The 18,413-nt window shown below is 36.9% G+C and overlaps 1 protein-coding gene across 18 annotated transcripts in view; it reads right to left on the bottom strand.

The window, feature by feature from the left end:
- Window positions 1–18,413, bottom strand: part of PAM (peptidylglycine alpha-amidating monooxygenase) — a 358,633-nt gene that overhangs the window by 9,886 nt on the left and 330,334 nt on the right. For 3 of the 18 annotated variants that reach the window (XM_012555161.2, XM_023730154.1, XM_023730158.1), the window contains 2 exons: window positions 17,559–17,615; window positions 15,029–16,888 (listed from right to left, as the gene is read on the bottom strand). In XM_012555161.2, the coding sequence (XP_012410615.1) occupies window positions 16,707–16,888; window positions 17,559–17,615 (239 nt within the window). In that variant the 3' untranslated portion in view covers window positions 15,029–16,706. Of the gene's footprint in view, window positions 1–1,917; window positions 2,018–15,028; window positions 16,889–17,558; window positions 17,616–18,413 lie in introns of those variants that run through there. The other 15 variants (XM_012555162.2, XM_004375056.2, XM_004375053.3 and 12 more) reach the window with 10 other exon arrangements.

Below are 18,413 nucleotides of genomic sequence, written 5' to 3'. Positions count from 1 at the left end.
AAAATTTTACTTGCGTGTAATATTAATGATATTGTTCAATAATTTCCACATTCTGTTGAATCACCTTTCTTGGGAATAGGCATAAATATGGATCTCTTCCAGTTGGTTGGCCAGGTAGCTGTCTTCCAAATTTCTTGAGATAAACAAAATAGCAGCAGACTCATTCATTTATAGCTACAAGGAAATCAGTGGCAAAACCCCTTAGGCTTTAAGAATGGAACTTACATATAGTGTTCTGTTAAGCCATGCTAATCACAAACTAAAACATAATGTTTAATAATGGCTAATTTTACCTGAAGTAGTTACAGTAGGGGTGATATGTTCTTTTTATCTCACATGAAAAGACATACTATTCTGATGAGAATAAGGTTATCCTCTATTTAGTATGGTCGCTTTTAACTGGCAAAGCTGTGATATACACATATCATCTTCTATGATCCCCGAAGCAGCTTGGTGAAATTGGCAGGGTGCATATTAATTCTCCTCCTTCAGAAAAGAAAACTGAGGCTCAGAGAATCCAGGGCCATGCCAGAGTCACATGGAAGTTGAAAGAATTGGGACATTCAGTGAGGTGTCTTAAACCAGTAGTTTAAATACTGTTCATCATGTTGCATGGACCTTTTCTAAATGCATTGGTCCTTAAACTTCCGTGACATTAAGAATCACCCAGGAGCTGATTAAATATGCAAAAACCTGGGCTTAGTTGAATTAGGAATTCCAGGGCTCAGGCCAGAGATGTCCATTTTTATCCTGGCAGGTGACTAAGGGTTGTGACTCAACCCTGGCTGGAGCTAGAACCTCCGAGGAGCTTCTAAAAATAAATATGCCCAGTCTGCACCCCCAGAAATTGTGATGTTTTTTGCTCGATGGCTTGTACTGATGTTTTCTGAAACCTCCCCAGGTGACTGACTACTTTACAGTCAGGAGTGGCTTATAGAATGTGTTACACTGCCTGATGCTTCTGACCTTGAGGGGGGTGGTCACTGGCTTCTTAGTCTTTACTACCTTAGTGAACCTCACATAGATTCTGAGAATGCACCCTTAGATCTAAAGTCCACCCTAAGGAGGAAGCTCATAATGAATACAATTTTAGCAAAATGTATCTTTTAAAAAATTTGATCCCCTCTCCACCTGGGGCATTCTTTTAGTGATGCTTACTAAACTAAAATATTTGCATGCTCACAGTATTCTTCAGTGCTTTTCTTTTTTTCTTTCTTTGTAAATATCAATTTAAAAAAATCTGTAATTGCCCTTCTGACAATATAGTGGAGTTAGGCACCCTAAATGACCTTCCTACAGTAAACAATTTAGAATGCTGGATAAACAATTTTAAAAATCTACTTGAGTACAAAGATGAGCTGTCAGATTTTGAGGGGAATATCCAGAAGCCATAAACTATGAGAAAGTGGGTACTTAGGTAAGTTTAGCACTAAAGCCAGCTTTCCAAATAAAGCAATGGTCTTGGCTACACATTTGATGCTGCTGAAGAAGGTTGGAAATGAAAGTATTAGCAAGCATGTAGAACAAACAATACAGTTTTATGTTATTGGTGAGAATATAAATCAATACAACAATTTTGGGAAACAATTTAGCATTATACAGTAAAGCTGAAGATGTACAAACCTATAATCCAACAATTTTGCACCAGGAAGTATTTTCAAGAATGTTTCTAGTAGGATTTTCATAGCAAAACATTGAAAACAACCCAGATATCCATCAACAATAGAATGGATAAATAAATTGTAGTATATTCATACAATAGAGTACTATACAACAGTGAAAATGAATACATTACAGCTACAAAAAATATTATGGGTGAATTCAGGAACACAATAGGGAGCGGAAAAAGCAAGTTACAGAAGAGGGGACAGATGGGTAACGTTTTGAAGATGGTGAGGAAATGAGCCATGAGTTTACCTGGAGAAGTAGCATTCCAGAGATAAGTAATAGCAAGTGCAGAGTCACTGAGGTGTTCCTGTGTCTGGTGTTTCTGAGAAACGGCAGGGAGGCAGAGTACCTAGAACAGGGTAAGAGAGAATATATAGGAGATGAGGTCAGAGAGGTGAGGGGTAGGGTGAACTGTTTCACGCCTGTAGGCCATTGTACAGACTGTTTCTTTAGTCTGAGTAATATGAGAACTCACTGAAGATATTAGAAGAGTGATGTGATCTGATGTAGGTTTAAGGGAATCACTGGCAGCTTGGTTGATAATGGACTGAGAGAAAAGGGAGAACTGGTTGGGAAGCTGTTGCAATAATTCAAATGAGAAATGATGATGGCATTGGTAGCAATGGAAGTAGTGAGAAATGGTTAGTATCTCTTTCATTTTGAAGCTCGATTAAACAGAATTTGCTGACATACTGGATATGAGGGTTGAAAGGAAGAGAGAGTCAATGATGATTCCAAGCTTTTTTTGCTTGCATAACTGGAAGAGTGGAGTTGCCACGGAGATAAAGAGGACTGTGGGAGAAGGAGGTTTGGGGAAGAAAAATGACAGATTCAATTTTGAACATGTTGAGTTTGAGATGCTTATTATGCATCCAAGTGGATCTGTTGGATAGACATTTATCTAGGAGTCTTATGTTGAGGGTAAAGTAATTCAACATTCATTTATGCACAGTTCTGAACTCTCCAAAATAAAACTTAAGTTAATATGTGTTTCTTTGGGGAAGCCAAGACATTCTCTTTGCTGCAGAGGTCTGCACTTGCTGTTGACCTGCACACTTTTTGCTAATCATTGCTAAGGCAGCAGTCCATGGTGATTGATTATACATACTCTATGGCATTGTTTACATTACCTGGCAGAGCAAACAGACACTCAACTAAGTTTCCTAGCTTTATGAATGATAGCAGTAGAGCATCTTGCGTTTCCCGCTTTTTGATGGATAGAACTGATGCTAACACCACATTTAAGGGACTAAAAACAAAGCAGGCAAGTTCTCAAGAATCTCATTCTCATCAGTGGGAACTGGATGAGGCAAAACATTCGTCTCTGCAGTAACTTGTTTTGCAATCACATAGTACTTTGTCTTTGCTAAGGAATTTACAATCCAATGTAATTTATATAGAATTTCTGAGATTATTCCAAAGTCACATTCCTCCTTTCACCTCAATTTACAATTTGCAAAACTGGAGAGAAGAGGCTTTTTTCTTCTTTTGAACAAAGGTTGGAAATTCTTTGTAATATCTTCTATTTTTCCTCAGAATCCTGAGGTCATTAGCCTTTAATTCTAAATTTTCCTTTGATTTCCTGTCAGAAAACAATAGAATTTGGAAAATCTTAGCTTTGTACATAATTCTTACTAAGATACCTAAATTACCAAGGTCATTGGGATATAAGGCTTTGCTGAAGCAATGTGACGCTGAAGCAATATGACATTTCAGTTCACTCAGAAGAGAAAGTGGTGTTTGGTGCCAGCTGCAGAGCGTGCTACTCCAACTGTGATGAATGGCTGGAAGGCCATGTGTAACTGGGCAACCAGAGTAGGCATTGAAAGCAGTAAGAAAGCAGAAAGCTGGATGTTTTCTGTTCTCACCACTACCACCACCACTGTCATCAGCATATACTCAGCTCTTTTTATAGCTAGCTTCACATTTCTCCCCTCTGAGAGGCCTTCTGTCCTTTAAGTTTTCATTTGCACAGACTGAGGCTCCCTGAACTGGGAAGCTAATGTATGGGGGTATATCTGCCTTAGGGTGGGAAAGGGGGTTTATCCATGACAGAAGGACAGCACCAGCCAGGGAAATTCTGACATGGGACACAGACTTACACACAGAGCAAAAGCTTTCCCATGTCTCTGAGTCTTTCCCTAAGCTAGGAAGGCGATGTTGAGGGGAGACCTTGGAGTAGGGAGCCTGTTTATTCAAAATCATAGAGCTGGCCTAAGCAGGACATGTACAGTGTGTTTTCACAAGAGTATTCCTGGGGAATTACCTTAGTGAGGCTGTTGGTAGTAGTACAAATGATTTAGTTTTAAAAGGAATTATAATTCAGTTTTGGAAGCCATGAATGCATTTCTCCATGGCCAAACTGTGGCCATGCTCTCATGTGACCAGGAATTCTCAAGCCTTGGAGATGGATGATGAATTACCTGGCTTGCAGATAATTGAACAGTTGTGGTTTTTTTTTTGTTTTTTAAGTATAATATTTTATTATGTTTTTGGTGAAAGTTTACACAACAAACAAGTTTCTCATTTAATAATTTCTATACATATTGTTCAGTGACATTTTTTATTGGTTACATTTTTCACAATGTTTCAACATTCTCATTATTTCCATTCTGATTGTTCCATTTCCATTAATCTAACTTTCTTGACCCCACCCCTTACCTTCTCATCTTTGCGTTAGAGTAAGTGTTGACCGTTTGGTCTCATATAGGTGATTTTTTAAAGGAGCACAGTACTCACAGGTGATATTGTTTATTTTTTGAGCCAGTCTTTGATTTAGCTGAAAGGTGACCTTCAGGAGTGGTTTTAGTTCAAAGTTTAAAGGATAACTCGGCAATAGTTTTGGGGGTTCCTCTAGTCTCTACCAGTAAGTCTTGGCTTTTTTAAGAATTTGAGTTTTCTTCTACATTTTTCTCCTGTTCTATCTGGGACCATCTATTGTGTCCCTGGTCAGAATGGTAGGTAGTGGTAGCCAGGCACCATCTAGTTCTGGTCTCAGTACAGATGAGACTGTGGTTTGTGTAGGCTATTATATTTTTACACAAATAACATGTGCCTTCTATGTTTGTTTAACAGCCGCTCTGTCCCTCCAGCAAGGTATTTTCATAAATGCTGCTATGCCATTTTTTTTTTTTTTTACATGTTGCTGTGAAAAGAAATTAGTGGAGTGCACTTACAAAAACACCTTGGGTTGGGGGAAGGAGCAGTTGGCAAACAAACATAGAAGGTGCCCGCTATTTGCATAAAAATACAGTAGTCCTGTATACTGTTTTCTTCTTTGAGTCTTTGGTTTCCTTCTTTCTCTTTTGCTCCAGATGAGTAGAGACCAATAGGTGTATCTTTACTTTTTTTTTTAACAGCTTTATAGAGATATAATTCATGTACCATAAAATTCACTCATTTAATGTATACAATGCTATGGTTTTTAGTATTCACAGAGTTATGCAACAATCATCACGATCTAATTTTAGGATATTTTCATCACTCCACAAGGAAACCCCATACCTATTAGCAGTCACTCACTATTCTTCCCCCACTCCCTAGCCCTAAGCAACCACTAATATACTTTCTGTCTCTGTAGATTTGCCTATTCTGGACTTTCATATAAATTATACAATCTGTGGACTAGTTTCTTTCACTTAGTATTTAATGTTTTCAAGGTTCATCTACTGTTGAAGTATTATATCAGTACTTTTTTCCTTTTTATGTCTGAATAATATTTCATTGTATGAATATATCACATTTTGTTTATTTGTTCATTAGTTGATGGACATTTGGGTGGTTTTCACTTTTTGTCTATTATGAAGAATGCCGCTATAAATATTTGTGAACACATTTTTGCACTGATGTATGTTTTTGTTTCTCTTGGATATATACAAGGAGTAGAATTGCTGGGTCATATAGTAACTCCGTATTTAACTTTTCGAGGAACTGCCAAAGAGCTGCACCATTTCACATTCCCACCAGCAACATATGAAGGTTCTAATTTCTCCACATGCTCTCCAACATTTGTTATTGTCTGCCTTTTGGTTATAGCCATCTTTTGGTTGTAAAGTGGTATCTCATGTAGTTTTGATTTGCATTTCTCTAATGGCTAATGATATTGAGCATTTTTTAATATACTTACTTCCATTTGTATATCTTCTTTGGGGAAATATCTATTCAAATCTATGCTCATTTTAAAAATTGGGGTATTTATCTTTCTATTATTGAGTTGTAAGAGTTTTATTTAGAGATATGAATTTTATATCTAGATACAGACTTATCAGATATATGATTTGCAAATATTTGCTCTCATTTTGTGAGTTGTCTTTTCATATATAGTATAGGAATTGATCAAATTTATTTTATATAGAGGTCATTTTTTAGTTACTAGTATTCATAGAAATGCAGTATTGATATTTACATATGTGTGGTATGGTACTTCATGTAACAGTTCATTTATTCTCCCTTTCCCACTCCACCTTTAGTTCCCCAGTGTACCATCACGGACCTCAGAGATTGGTTCTGCAGGACACAAACTCATTGAGAACATTTTGCCTTGGTCGGAGCTCAACCACTTTACATTTTTGTATGTCAGCCTACAAGTCAAAAGATCTTGGAATGCTTTACAGTATTTTGACTTTAGCTGTCACATTTACGTTGATAATTCCCAAACCAATGTGTCTAGTTCATCACTCACTCTCCTGGCGTTATGCTCCGTAGATCTGATTGCTCACTTGCTAATTATACCTAAATGTCTTAATATTACGTCTAACTCAACATATGCTAGTCTCCCCTCATTAGCTAACTTATCAATGGCTGGAGTCATCTTTGACTCCGTTCTCTGGATTACATTCCCCAACATCTAGGCAATCTCCAAGTCCAGCCAGTATTTCCTTTGAAATATCTCATAGCCATCCTTTCCATTAAGTTCTCACTGCCACCCTCCTACATCATTTTACTTCATAAACTTACGCAGTGATGTGTCTGACTCATTCACTCCCATACCCCTTCCAGTTCAGGCTTCTGTCCACAGACACATTCACCTCTTTAATCACTACTTTTATTGTGTCACTACCAATTGAAAAATTTTCTAAGGCTTTCTAGTTCTTACCATATCAAATAGAAGTGTTAAAAGTCCCCTTACTCTGGAACCTGCCAAATAGTGTACCACTCTTTTCCAACATACCCTCTTTATCAGCGTACCATTCCATGGGTTTGCTGTGTCCATTCGAGCCTGTAACTGTCACTCATTTTATCACTGTCATCTGAAATTTCTCCCACAACCCTTTACCTTTTCACATTCTATACCACCTATTTTTAGATGCCCAGCTCAAATTCTGTCTACTTCAGTAAATCATACTTTACAGCTCTGATCTTCATCGTTTCATTTTCTGAGCAAACTAGAGCATTTACTTTATGTTATTCATAATATACCTGTTTTATAGGGTTCTGTGATTGTTTTCTTGTTTGTTAGTCATTTCTTTTCAATGAGGCTGTAATTTTGTAAGGACAAGAAACCATGTCCTACTTACAATTCTATACATTACATTACATAGAGCTCAACACTGGGTAGGTACTCAATGAAGATGTGTTGGCTAATGGCTTGGTTTACTAATTTAAACAAGAGACAATCCAACATAGGTCCATATAAATATAGCCAGGTATCTAGTTAGACAGAGGACTATACAGTAATAGGTCATCATTTAACCTCATTGACAGTGACTGGCTATTTAAAATGATCCTCCTATTTTCAGTACCCAAGCCCAGCATGCTTTAATCATTTCCTTTTCAGTGTGTTAATAGTGATTCTGTTGGGAAACAGGACATGAATACTGCCAGTATCTATGCAACACCTGAAATTCCAGGTATTTTCAGATGCCTGGATGCTTGACATGACGTAGATATAACAACTGGATGACTAACGGCATTTTAAATTATTATTTTTGAAGACAGAACTATTATTCACCTGTTTTATAAGCACACAGATCCACATGAATTTTTTTACCTAGTATTACCACCAGATGTCAGTCATTTACCACACTATATATACTATTCTGTGGACTCCCTTAACAACAAACCTACGTGACTGTCTCTTCCCTCCTCTCTTCCCTCCCTCTTTTGTTCCTTCCTGCTACAACTGTCAGTCTATCAATTACTCAATCATCTATTGATCTATCATCTGTTTATCTATAATCATGTATCTATTTTAATCTAGCTAAATATTGAAAAGGATATATACTATGGTAAAGGATATATTTTGAAGACAATAACATGATAAAGAGTTTAAATATTTACATTACAGATGTAAAAATAACACTAAAATATTCTATAAACTTTGGTCTCAAATTCAGTAATTTGGGGACTAGTGCAATATTTTGCAGGTATTATTTCAGAGCATCCATTCAGCTATCACTGAGGATCTTCATTATTTGGAACTTTTATTAAATTTTTGTTGTTACTCTGGAATTATATTCTTATTAGAAAAGAATCAACAACATATTCAGATCATTATTCAATATGTGATTTTTAGAGAGATTCTAGGGTGATTAAGAAGTGAATTAACTACTAGAGACCTGTCCAAAGAGAATTGTTCCCTACAATTACCAACAACTTTCATTTGAATTTTTTTCTAGTTAATGCCTTCTTGAACATTAATGCACACCTTCTCTGATCCCCCACTTCACACTTCCTGCATGAATTTATGCTTCATTTCCCTCTAGATTGTGAGCTACTTGAGGTTAAGGAACTTAGCAATAAATGAATTTTCCTCTCTAAACATGACTGCAACCAGGCTGTAGCAAAATGTTGGCTCCCTACCCAGCAACGTTTTTTCTTTCTCCTTCTTATCTGAATCCTGATTTTGATTAGTTGTCTACCATTTCCCTAGCCTTTGACGGTAATGGAATCTGTTCCCACCCAAGCTTTTTGCATGGGCCTGAGTGGTCTAAAAAAATACCATTTCTTTTGCTAAGGATTAGCTCAGAAATAGCCATGCAGTGCCAGTGAGGGAAAATTTTCTTGGAGGCTTCAGGGAAAAGTTCCCTCACTCTTGAGAGAGTGAGCTATAAGGAGAAATGCCGGATAGATCTTTGCAACTCCATTCTAATTTCTGAAAAAGGAAAAGGAAAAGATTTTTGCATTTCTGAATTCTGTTGAGGGGTTGATATAGACATGGGAGAGCTGGGGGGTGTCTCACTTCTTAAATTTTCATAGACATCTTCCAAAGGCATATTCCAAATCACATAGAAATGACATTCTAGACAATGAAACCACCGTGGAAAAAAACAGAGGTGTATGTGAAAGAGAGAAGGAGAAAGAGAGAGATTGAGAGAAGAGATCGGGAGAGAGAGAGCCCTGATTCATGATGTCCATGATGTCATTCTTTGTGCCCTAGATCCAGCCTTACCCTGGAATTTTTATAAACAAATGAGTCAATAAATTTCTAGTTCTCTCTCTTTCTTAAATAATTATAACTCAGTGAAATAGGAGCTTTGGTGGAAGAAGTCTACCTAGGCAGCTGGAAAAATGCCTAGAAGCTGGGAGGCCATCAAGGATATGGCCATTTAAAAAAGAAGTTAAGCATGGCTCCTCTTGACGTGAGGATTGCGGAGAGAGTGGGAGGAAACGAGGCTGGAGAAGTAAGGCAATTGCCTCTGGGAATAGAAGTCTCATTGATGTGCACCTCTCTTTTCTGGGTTGAAACAGAAAATTCAGAGCCTTTGTGAAATTCTTAAAGATTTCTGTGAATCCTGCACTGCTGGGAAGTAAAATAAATTGGACTTCATAGAAATTAAAAACCTCCCTTCAAAAGACACTGTTCAGAGAATGAAAAGACAACCCATATACTGGAAGAAAATATTTGCAAATTATATATCTGATAAAGGACTTTTATCCAAGGTATGTGAAGAACAAAACCTCATTTCCTAAGAACTTGGATTTTAATTTTTCTTTTCCTGTTCAATAAAGTTTTTTTTTTAATTTGTACTAGCAGACTTCAGTATATTAATATATATAAAACAATCACATGTCCAAATATAAATTCAAATTTCTCTTCATGGTTTTGAAACCTTCCTTGTTGCACCAACCTGGCTTTCCAGCCCATCTACCACTGCTCTCCAAAATTGACCCTGTGCTTTAAAGAACCTAGCCTTACTACTAATCCCTTAATACAACCAGCATTTTCCCTTGAACCTTCTTCTCCTTACTCAACTGTCATCTTCTTTTTGAAGTCTCAGTGCTCTTCAGTCAGAAATTTGATACTTGTTTTGCATGTGCTCCTCTTATGTCTTATACTGCAATCATTTAAGGGCTTATTTTGGCTCTCTTACTAGATTACAAACCCTTGAGGACAAGAACTCTGCCTTTTTCATCTTTGTATTTTGTGAATAATGAAAATCAATCGCTGTTGAATGAATTGTTTGCCTTCCAATTTATTTACTATTTTATTAGGTGACCTTGGGCCTGGGCACATATTTCACCTAGATATGAAAATTGTGGTTGCATTTTTAAGAAAGGATCTCTTTATTTCAAATAAAGGTAAAAGAAGCCTCAGAAAAGGGCTTCAAAAACTTGAAATGCTTAAAGATTTCTGTGAATCTTTTGACTTGTGGAAAATACTATATATTTTAGAGAAAAATAAACTCTAAAATTGAAGTGCCCGAAACTAAATCAAAGAGACATTGGCATTAGTATAACTACACTAGACGATTTCTTTCTTTGGGTCCCAATTTCTTATCTATTAATGTATATAATTGGATACCCAGCCAGTTGTTACATTGGTGCAAGAGTTTTTAGTTTGTAAGACATTCAGAAATGTGTCCTGAATGGCAGATAGTTGTCAGAAATCACTTTTGAGTTATGGAAGGAAGTGTCCGTGGCTAGGCAGGGTTGGGATACTTAGGAATCACCAGGAAGTCTCCCTTAGCAAGAAGATAGAGGGCAAACAGCCCTGGTCTCTGGGAAAGAAGGGATGATGGAATTCAGTGGTGTTTGAAGGTTTAAGAGGAAAAGCTTTTGACCCCTAATATAGGTGTGTGAGGGATCCCTGGTGGCGCAGTTGTTAAGAGCTGTGGCTGCTAACCAAAAGGTCAGCAGTTCGAATCCACCAGCCAATCCTTGGAAACCCTATGGGGCAGTTCTACTCTGTCCTACAGGGTTGCTACAAGTCAGAATAGACTCAACGGCAATGAGGTTTTTTTTTTTTTTTAAATAGGTGTGTGAAGGAGCCCTTCAAATTTAGCATCACTGGTAATGGGGCAAATTGACATCATGTGCCTCATAATACCAGGCAGTAGAAAGTAGGCAGTGTCACAATCATGAATCTAATCATAAAGAGAAACAGATCAACCCAGACTGTGAGACATTCTACAAGACAAGTGGCCTGAACACTAAAAAATGTCAGTGTTTTGGAAGAAAAAAAATGGCAAGAGAATTACTTAAGAGGAAACTAAAAAGATATGATAAACAAATGCATTGTGTAACTCTTAACTGGATCCTGGATCAAAAATAAAAAGCTCCAAAGGGCATTTTGAGGATACTGGAGATTTGAATATGGGTTATATACTTGTTGATATTAAGCGATCAGTGTTAAATTTCTTAGATATAATAATGGTATTGTGTTATGTAGGAAAATGCCCTACTTCTTAGGTGATACATGTTGAAATTTCGGGTAAAGGTCATGATGTCTGCAATTTATTTCCAAATAGTTCAGCAACAATAAGTACGTTACGGGTGTGTTTGTGTGTGTATGAAAGAAGTACAGCAAGCATGGCAAAATGTTAACAACTGGTCGATCTAAGTGAAGGATATATGAGTATTCATTGTAATAGTCTTCAACATTTCTGTAGTTTTGACATTTTCAGAGAAAAAATTTGGGACAAAAGACATCATAATTTGCTTGTGTGTTTATTTTTCAACAAGTAGGATTGAATGAAGCCCAAATTTTGTTGGGTTACTTTTTCATCACTAAAGCAGCTGTCTCTTTTACTGATTGTAAGCTACCTGTTTCCATCAACCTTGGTTGGGTAGAAATCATAAATGAAGACAGCTTTTGGCCTCAAATCTCTACTCTTTGCTCTACGTGTATCTATGTATTTTGTCATTGTTACTGTTGGAAGCCAAGGTTTAACGTTACTTCTTGTATTCAATATTGTTTGTCGGTATAAATTTAAGCATCACACTAACATTTCTGAGGCTATATTCTTCATATATACATTGGTATAGACAGTTGCTCAATGTTCCTTTTTTATGTAATAATTTAAATGCCACACAGATACGTATTTTAGTAAATCCCTTTATCTGAGAAATATTATGGTTAAGAGAATTGCATGTAACAGAAGTGAATATCTGCTATTTTTTATTTCCCAGAATGTACTCTTTTTCAATTGGCAATAGTATCCAAAGTTTTCTTGGAGAAACCAGTGCTTTCCAACTCATCAGTGTCGTTACTGTGGGGCTGACTCTGCCTCTGTTTCCTTTGGTGGACATGTAAGCAAGGTCTGGCTCTAGTTAGTTGAGCATTACACCTCCCATGGCCACAGTGACTGCTTTCGAGGTTGGCACACAAACCAAATTAAGCCAGTCAGTCAACGTATTGGAACTCTCAAAAAAGAGAAATTATCAAATCTCAGAATTCATGCTGGTAGGATTTAAACTTAAAGCTGCTGGCTGCCACATTTATTACCACATAGAGTATGCATGAAAGTGAACACCATATAGAAGCCCAAACTAAGGAATGGAGGAAGGCAGAATCCTGATTACATCATATGAGTCCCTGGATCTAGCCATGCCCAACTTGAGTCACATAATTTTTCAGTTATGTGAGTCAATAAATATTAATAATAGTAATAATAATTATTTTCCTTAAATCTGTTTGAATTGAATTGTTGTGACTTACTACTAAAGAAATCTGGTTAATACAATGGTATATGAAATAATCAAATCTAGAATTTGGAATTTCTGATCTTTCTGATCCTAATTATGAGAAAATCTCCTGCTGAGAAGATAAAATTATTACACAAAGAGGTATGAGGCTAGAGTAAGGATCAGAAAGGACCCAACTTACCCTTCAGTTTGCCAGCTGGTACTTTTTTAAAGGCATAGAGAATGCTATAGTATGACAGAGGAAATAAGTAGCATCCTCATTTTAAGAGTATGTATGATGAAATGCATTTTTGTTCAGAAATGAAAAGGGTCCTCTCTTCTATTGTCGAACTTGTTTTTATAAACTGTTATTTCATTTTCTATCTTGGTATATCTGAACTTTTGCACTTTATTACTGTATGCTGGTAAATTATGTACTCAGTTTTGGAGAACAGAAAATACATTTTCTTCTTTCATATCTGAATTTTGGTGCAGTTCTACCCTGTCCTATGGGGTCGCTATGCGTCAGAATTGACTTGACAGTAACAGGTTTGGTTTTTGGTTTTTTAATACATTGAACAATTAAGGCATTCTGATCTTGGTACTAACAGCTATATCAAAACATCCCAGACCTCTCTTCCCTCTCCAAACATTTGTGAACTATGATTTATGTGAAAATACAGCTATCTACTTGTCGTAACTGTTAAGGTAGAATAGCCATTCTCAAGAACACTGGTTTTCAATGACGGCTTACCTTAGAATCACTTGAGGAAATTTAAAAACATGATGGACGCCTGTATCCCACTATAAGCCAACTAAATCAGAATCCCTGGAGGGAATGCCCAACCAATTCCTTCTTAAATTCTTCAGGTGATTCTACTGAAGCCAAGGCTGGGAACCATTCCTCTGGGCACTTCCCAGTGTCTCAATAAATAAATCTCAAACTGACTCAGTAACTGAAGTTCAGCAAAGTACAACAATCAGTGGAGAGATTGCCTGAAGGCAATGCAATTTGTTCATTTCTAGTCTATCATCTTTAAGCCAGGTGAGACAAATAAGGGTGGTAAACTAGGTCAGGACTGTAACGCCCCCAGTAGACTTTTTTTCCCCTGAATTTCACTTTTTATAATGCCATGTGCTTATATTAAGGGGCATATGTAAGAAACAGATCTATAAAATGTATTTGTCTTTTGTCAGATTTCTTAGGAGTGAATTCTTTCTGGTCTTAGTATTAGGAATACTAAATGTTTAATGGACTCATAAATTATGTAACTAATCAAGTTTTATTTAATGAGCTGCTAGAAAGTTTGGAGCCAAATTTTTCTCCACGAACAAGTGTAATAGGAATTGTTCCTATATCAAATTTTCCATTTTTATCCTTGTTTTCCCTTTTTCTTTCTCACCTTCTTGTAATTTGTCACTTTGATCTATATTTTGCATCCACTAAGCCATCGTAAAACTGTTTAGGAGCAAGACTAGGTGTATATAACATAAAAACTGTAGTTAATGGCCCCATGATTAAATATTGCACTACAAAAGATGACTTTTTGTTAGTCAACAACTAAATTCCTCAATGTAAGAAAATTTGAAAAACGTCAAAGCCAACCTAACATGTGTCTTGGGCATTGGGCATTAGGCATTAATTCTGATGTTGAAATAAAAATATACACCTAGAGAGCAAACGAGAATGAAGAAAAGATACAAGGGAAAGATTAGTTCAAAGGACTAATGGACCATAACTATCGCAGCCTCCACCAGACTGAGTCCAGTACAACTAGATGGTGCCTGGCTACCTCACTGACTGCTCTGACAGGGATCACAATACAGGGTCCCGGGCAGAGCTGGAGAAAAATGTAGAACAAAATTCTAAATCATAAGAAAAAGACCAGACTTACTTACTGGCCTGACAGAGACTGGAGAAACACCGAGAGTATGGCCCCTGGACACCCTTTTAGCTCAGTAATGAAGTCACTCCAGAGGTTCACCCTTCAGCCAAAGATTAGACAGGCCCATAAAACAGAACGAGACTAAAGGGGCACACCAGCCCAGGGGCAAGGACTAGAAGGCAGGATGGGACGGAAAAGCTGGTAATAGGGAACCCAAGGTCGAGAAGGGAGACTGTTGATATGTCGTGGGGTTCTTAACCAATGTCATAAAACAATATGTGTACTGTTTAATGAGAAACTAGTTCGTTCTGTAAACCTTCATCTAAAGTACAATTAAACATATATATACATACACCTGCTTCTCACTTATCGACTATCTCGTTATCCATTTCACATTTACAACAATAGTAAAACATCTACTGTCCAACTATTTTGCACATTAACAATGTACATTTGGCAGTAAGGAATGCCGAGGTGTGAGGTGAGAGTAATGCTAGCTGTGATGGTTAAGGTTATGTGTCAGCTTGGCTGGGCCATGATTCTCAGTGGTTTGGCAGTTATTTAATGATGTAATTTGGCAGTTATGTAATGATGTAGTCATCCTCCATTTTGTGTATTTGATGTGGCCATCTTCCATTTTTTTGTAACACCGACTTTCACATAATGACCTGGTTGATAAACTGAGGAGTGGGTGTATAATATACAAGGAATACCCATACACATCAAAACAGTGTTGTTGTGACAATCATCAATCAACATATTTACCACTGATGAAGAAAAAGGAGAATAAAGGAGTGATCAAGGACAGGAAAGATATATTCTTCATTTGAGAAGGACGAAGGCAAAATCATAAAAAGGTGAAATTTCTACTTGGAAAGGATGCCCAAATTAAGTTTTAACAAGAAGTTGACTTAAAGATACAGGAAGAAATCTTTCCATCAAGGAAAAAATGAAAATTTAGGTTAAGTCAGATTTTTTTCTAAGTGAAACAGATGGAAGATAGCCTAACTTTTTTTTTTTTTTTACAAAGTACTCTGTGTTATTTTAGTGGTCAGTCAATTAAATCTCTAGTATTCCACAAACTAATAAGAAAGATGCCTGAACTGCAAGCAGGCCTTTTGAAGAAAGGATTCTAGAGTCTGATTATTATGAAAAGGAAAATTATCAGGTGCATATGAAACTGCACTGATAGATTGTGAAAAAGATGTTTTAAACATAATTTATAATCACTATAATAGATGAACAGTCCAATAAATAAATGGTATTTGGGTAAATTCTTTTCTTGGAAAACTATGAGTAGTAACCTACACTGATGGATTCATTTACATATGTAATTTGAGACACGTTTCCTCTTAGCTATGATCACCTTTTATTAATTTACCCTCTGATTAATATAAAGGCAAGAACCCTCTAAGAAAGCCTGGTTTTACACATGTATGTAAATTCTTCGTCTGGTTTTCAATTTATATTGCCCACATAACAAAATATTTTCTATATTTTATACAGTACAACACATTTTTTCTGGTTGAAGACATTGACAAAGTTGTACTATATCTGTGGTTTGTGTAGTTATTACAAAAGTTTGCAAATATGAAAAATTGCAAAATACACTGACAGCTAATGCTCTGAAAACACTTTATTTCACAAATTACATTCAGATTCTGAAAATAGTGTTCTAACAGTATAACCATCTAAAAATAAGACATCCCAGAAACACGCCAACCAAAAAAGAAAACTAAAAAAAAAAGAATTTAAATAGAGACTTTTTTTTCTTTTTCTCACTGCAATATAATGTGATTTTAAAAAAATAGAAGGCGATTTAGCAGCTTTGTCGTCATGTAGCACAAAGTTTCTCAGCTTTGTCGTCATGTAGCACAAAGTTTCTCTTTACTGCCACAGGCTGAGAATGCTGAACAGAAAAGGCACCAAAGAAAGACAGTGGCAATGGAAGTGCTATGGAGAAATACTGTGTTCAAGCAGAGAGTGGGGTTATTTACATCCATAGAAAAGTCTCAAAAATGTAAATAAGCAAACATTCCATCCTTTAAATTAGTACTGTGACGGAAGAAGAGGACTGTTTCTCTATTCTACATTCAGATAAAGACTATGGCACTCTTATGAACTTTCAGGAAACTCCTCAACTAGCAACAGAAGCCAACTAAACCAAAAGGAAGTAAATAAAATGTGTACAGTCCCACATAGACTAGTTCAGTTTACAATTAAATACACAAAACTTTAAACGTGCTAAAGGGAAGGAATCTGGCATACTTGGTAAAATCTCGCTCAACCTAAATCAAAGCCTGGTGTTCAGGAGGAGGACGGTGCCGGTGTGGGCAGAGGTGCGGAATACTCCTCTTCTGATTCACTTGCGTCATCCTCATCTTTCTCTTGGTCACTTCCCTCAGTGCTAAGGCGGTCAAACCCTTTTCGACTGTAGCCCTTACGGCTTGCGAAGAAGTTTCCAAGGTTTAAACCTCCAGTTCCTTTTCCTGAGTGAAGCAAACAACAACATAGAATTGAGGTAAAGTTTGCAACAAGTGATTCTTGGTTTCTTTGTCAATTCTTAAATGGTCAACAATGTTAGAAGTTGAGGAATGGGAAAGGATAGATATACTAAAAAGAAAGAATGGCATGCAGAAAGACTAATTCGACAGCCAGATAGATGCTACTCTACAAACTTATTAAAAGAAAAGGGGCAAGGGAAGCGCCTCAGGACTGTTTCTCTGCAGGAATATTTCAGATTCACTTTTCACCTCCTGCTTTTCCCAGGCTCTCTGGAACTGGCATCCCTCGTGCAGCTCTTCATTTTAATGACTTTATGAAAAGGTCATCTTCACTATGACAAGCACTGACACTCTGACAAGAGTGACAGAAAATTTACTGAAGACAAATGAAGTCAGATAAAAGGCAGGGGAAGAGAATTAGATACTCTAGAATGGCAAGGTGGAAGAACAAAACTGGGAAAGTTGCTGCCAGAGACACATACTTGAGTTTACGTGTTGCATTCTGGATTTGACACTGGGGGAATGCTATGGTACACACACAGAGATCAACTTTCAGAGATAAAATATGAAATATTTCCTTGCTGTTTAAAAGGCATGAGCTTTTTGACTTTGAACAAAACTTGAAGTAAAGGATTCTAAAAGGTCACAGACATACCTCTAAGTCTTCCCAGCACTCTTCCTGAGCCTGTCTCGAGTTTGTGTTCAGAATCTGCTAGACAGAGATGGCACATTTCAAAATGAGTCCCAATCACCCTTCTCAATCCACAGGCTCAACTTGCAACACAAAATTAGGAATTTATACATGGTTAACAAGGCCCAGCTCTTGTCTGTAGGTAATTTTAAGGCGGGGGGACAATATATCACTGTGATATAGTGATATAGATAAGAGCCAGAGCTGGGTTTGACTCCTGACTGTATCTTTTATAGAATGCACAGTCTAGATAAATTATTTCCCTGAGCCCGAATTTGCAACTCTGAGAAAAGAGTGGTCAGCGACAATCCCTACCTATTTGTGAGGTTGAGTGATGTGCTTAGAACAGTGCCTGGTATGCACACAATAAATGTTCGATAAATACTGTTTTTGTTTTTTTTTTTAATTAAGATAGAATTAAGTTTCCAATAGTTTATAAAAATTTGGACGTTTGATTTTTATAATTTAGGAATATCTGTCTTATGATTTGCTGTTTCCATTGAAAACTGTATACACATCCTGCTTGAGAAAGCTTTGGATCCACGTATACCATTTCCCTAGTAAGACATGTTGTTGTTGGGTGCCATTGAGTCGATTCCTACTCATGGAAACCCTATGTGACACGGTAGGACTTCCGCACACGGTTTTTTTAGGCTGTAATATATACGAGAGTAGATCATCAGATCTTTCTCCTGTGAAGCCTCTGGGTGAGTTCAAACCGACAAATCTTTGGTTAACAGCCGAGTGCTTAACCATTGTGCCATCAGGGCTCCTTAAGGAGGTAAAAGAGATGAAACGTTGATTATTTTCCAAGCACAC

This window comes from Trichechus manatus, unplaced genomic scaffold (assembly GCF_000243295.1).
Source record: "Trichechus manatus latirostris isolate Lorelei unplaced genomic scaffold, TriManLat1.0 scaffold00032, whole genome shotgun sequence".
NCBI classification, from domain to species: Eukaryota; Metazoa; Chordata; class Mammalia; order Sirenia; family Trichechidae; genus Trichechus; species Trichechus manatus.
Note: the sequence above shows the minus strand (reverse complement) of the source record. Positions and strands in the feature narration are given on the sequence as shown.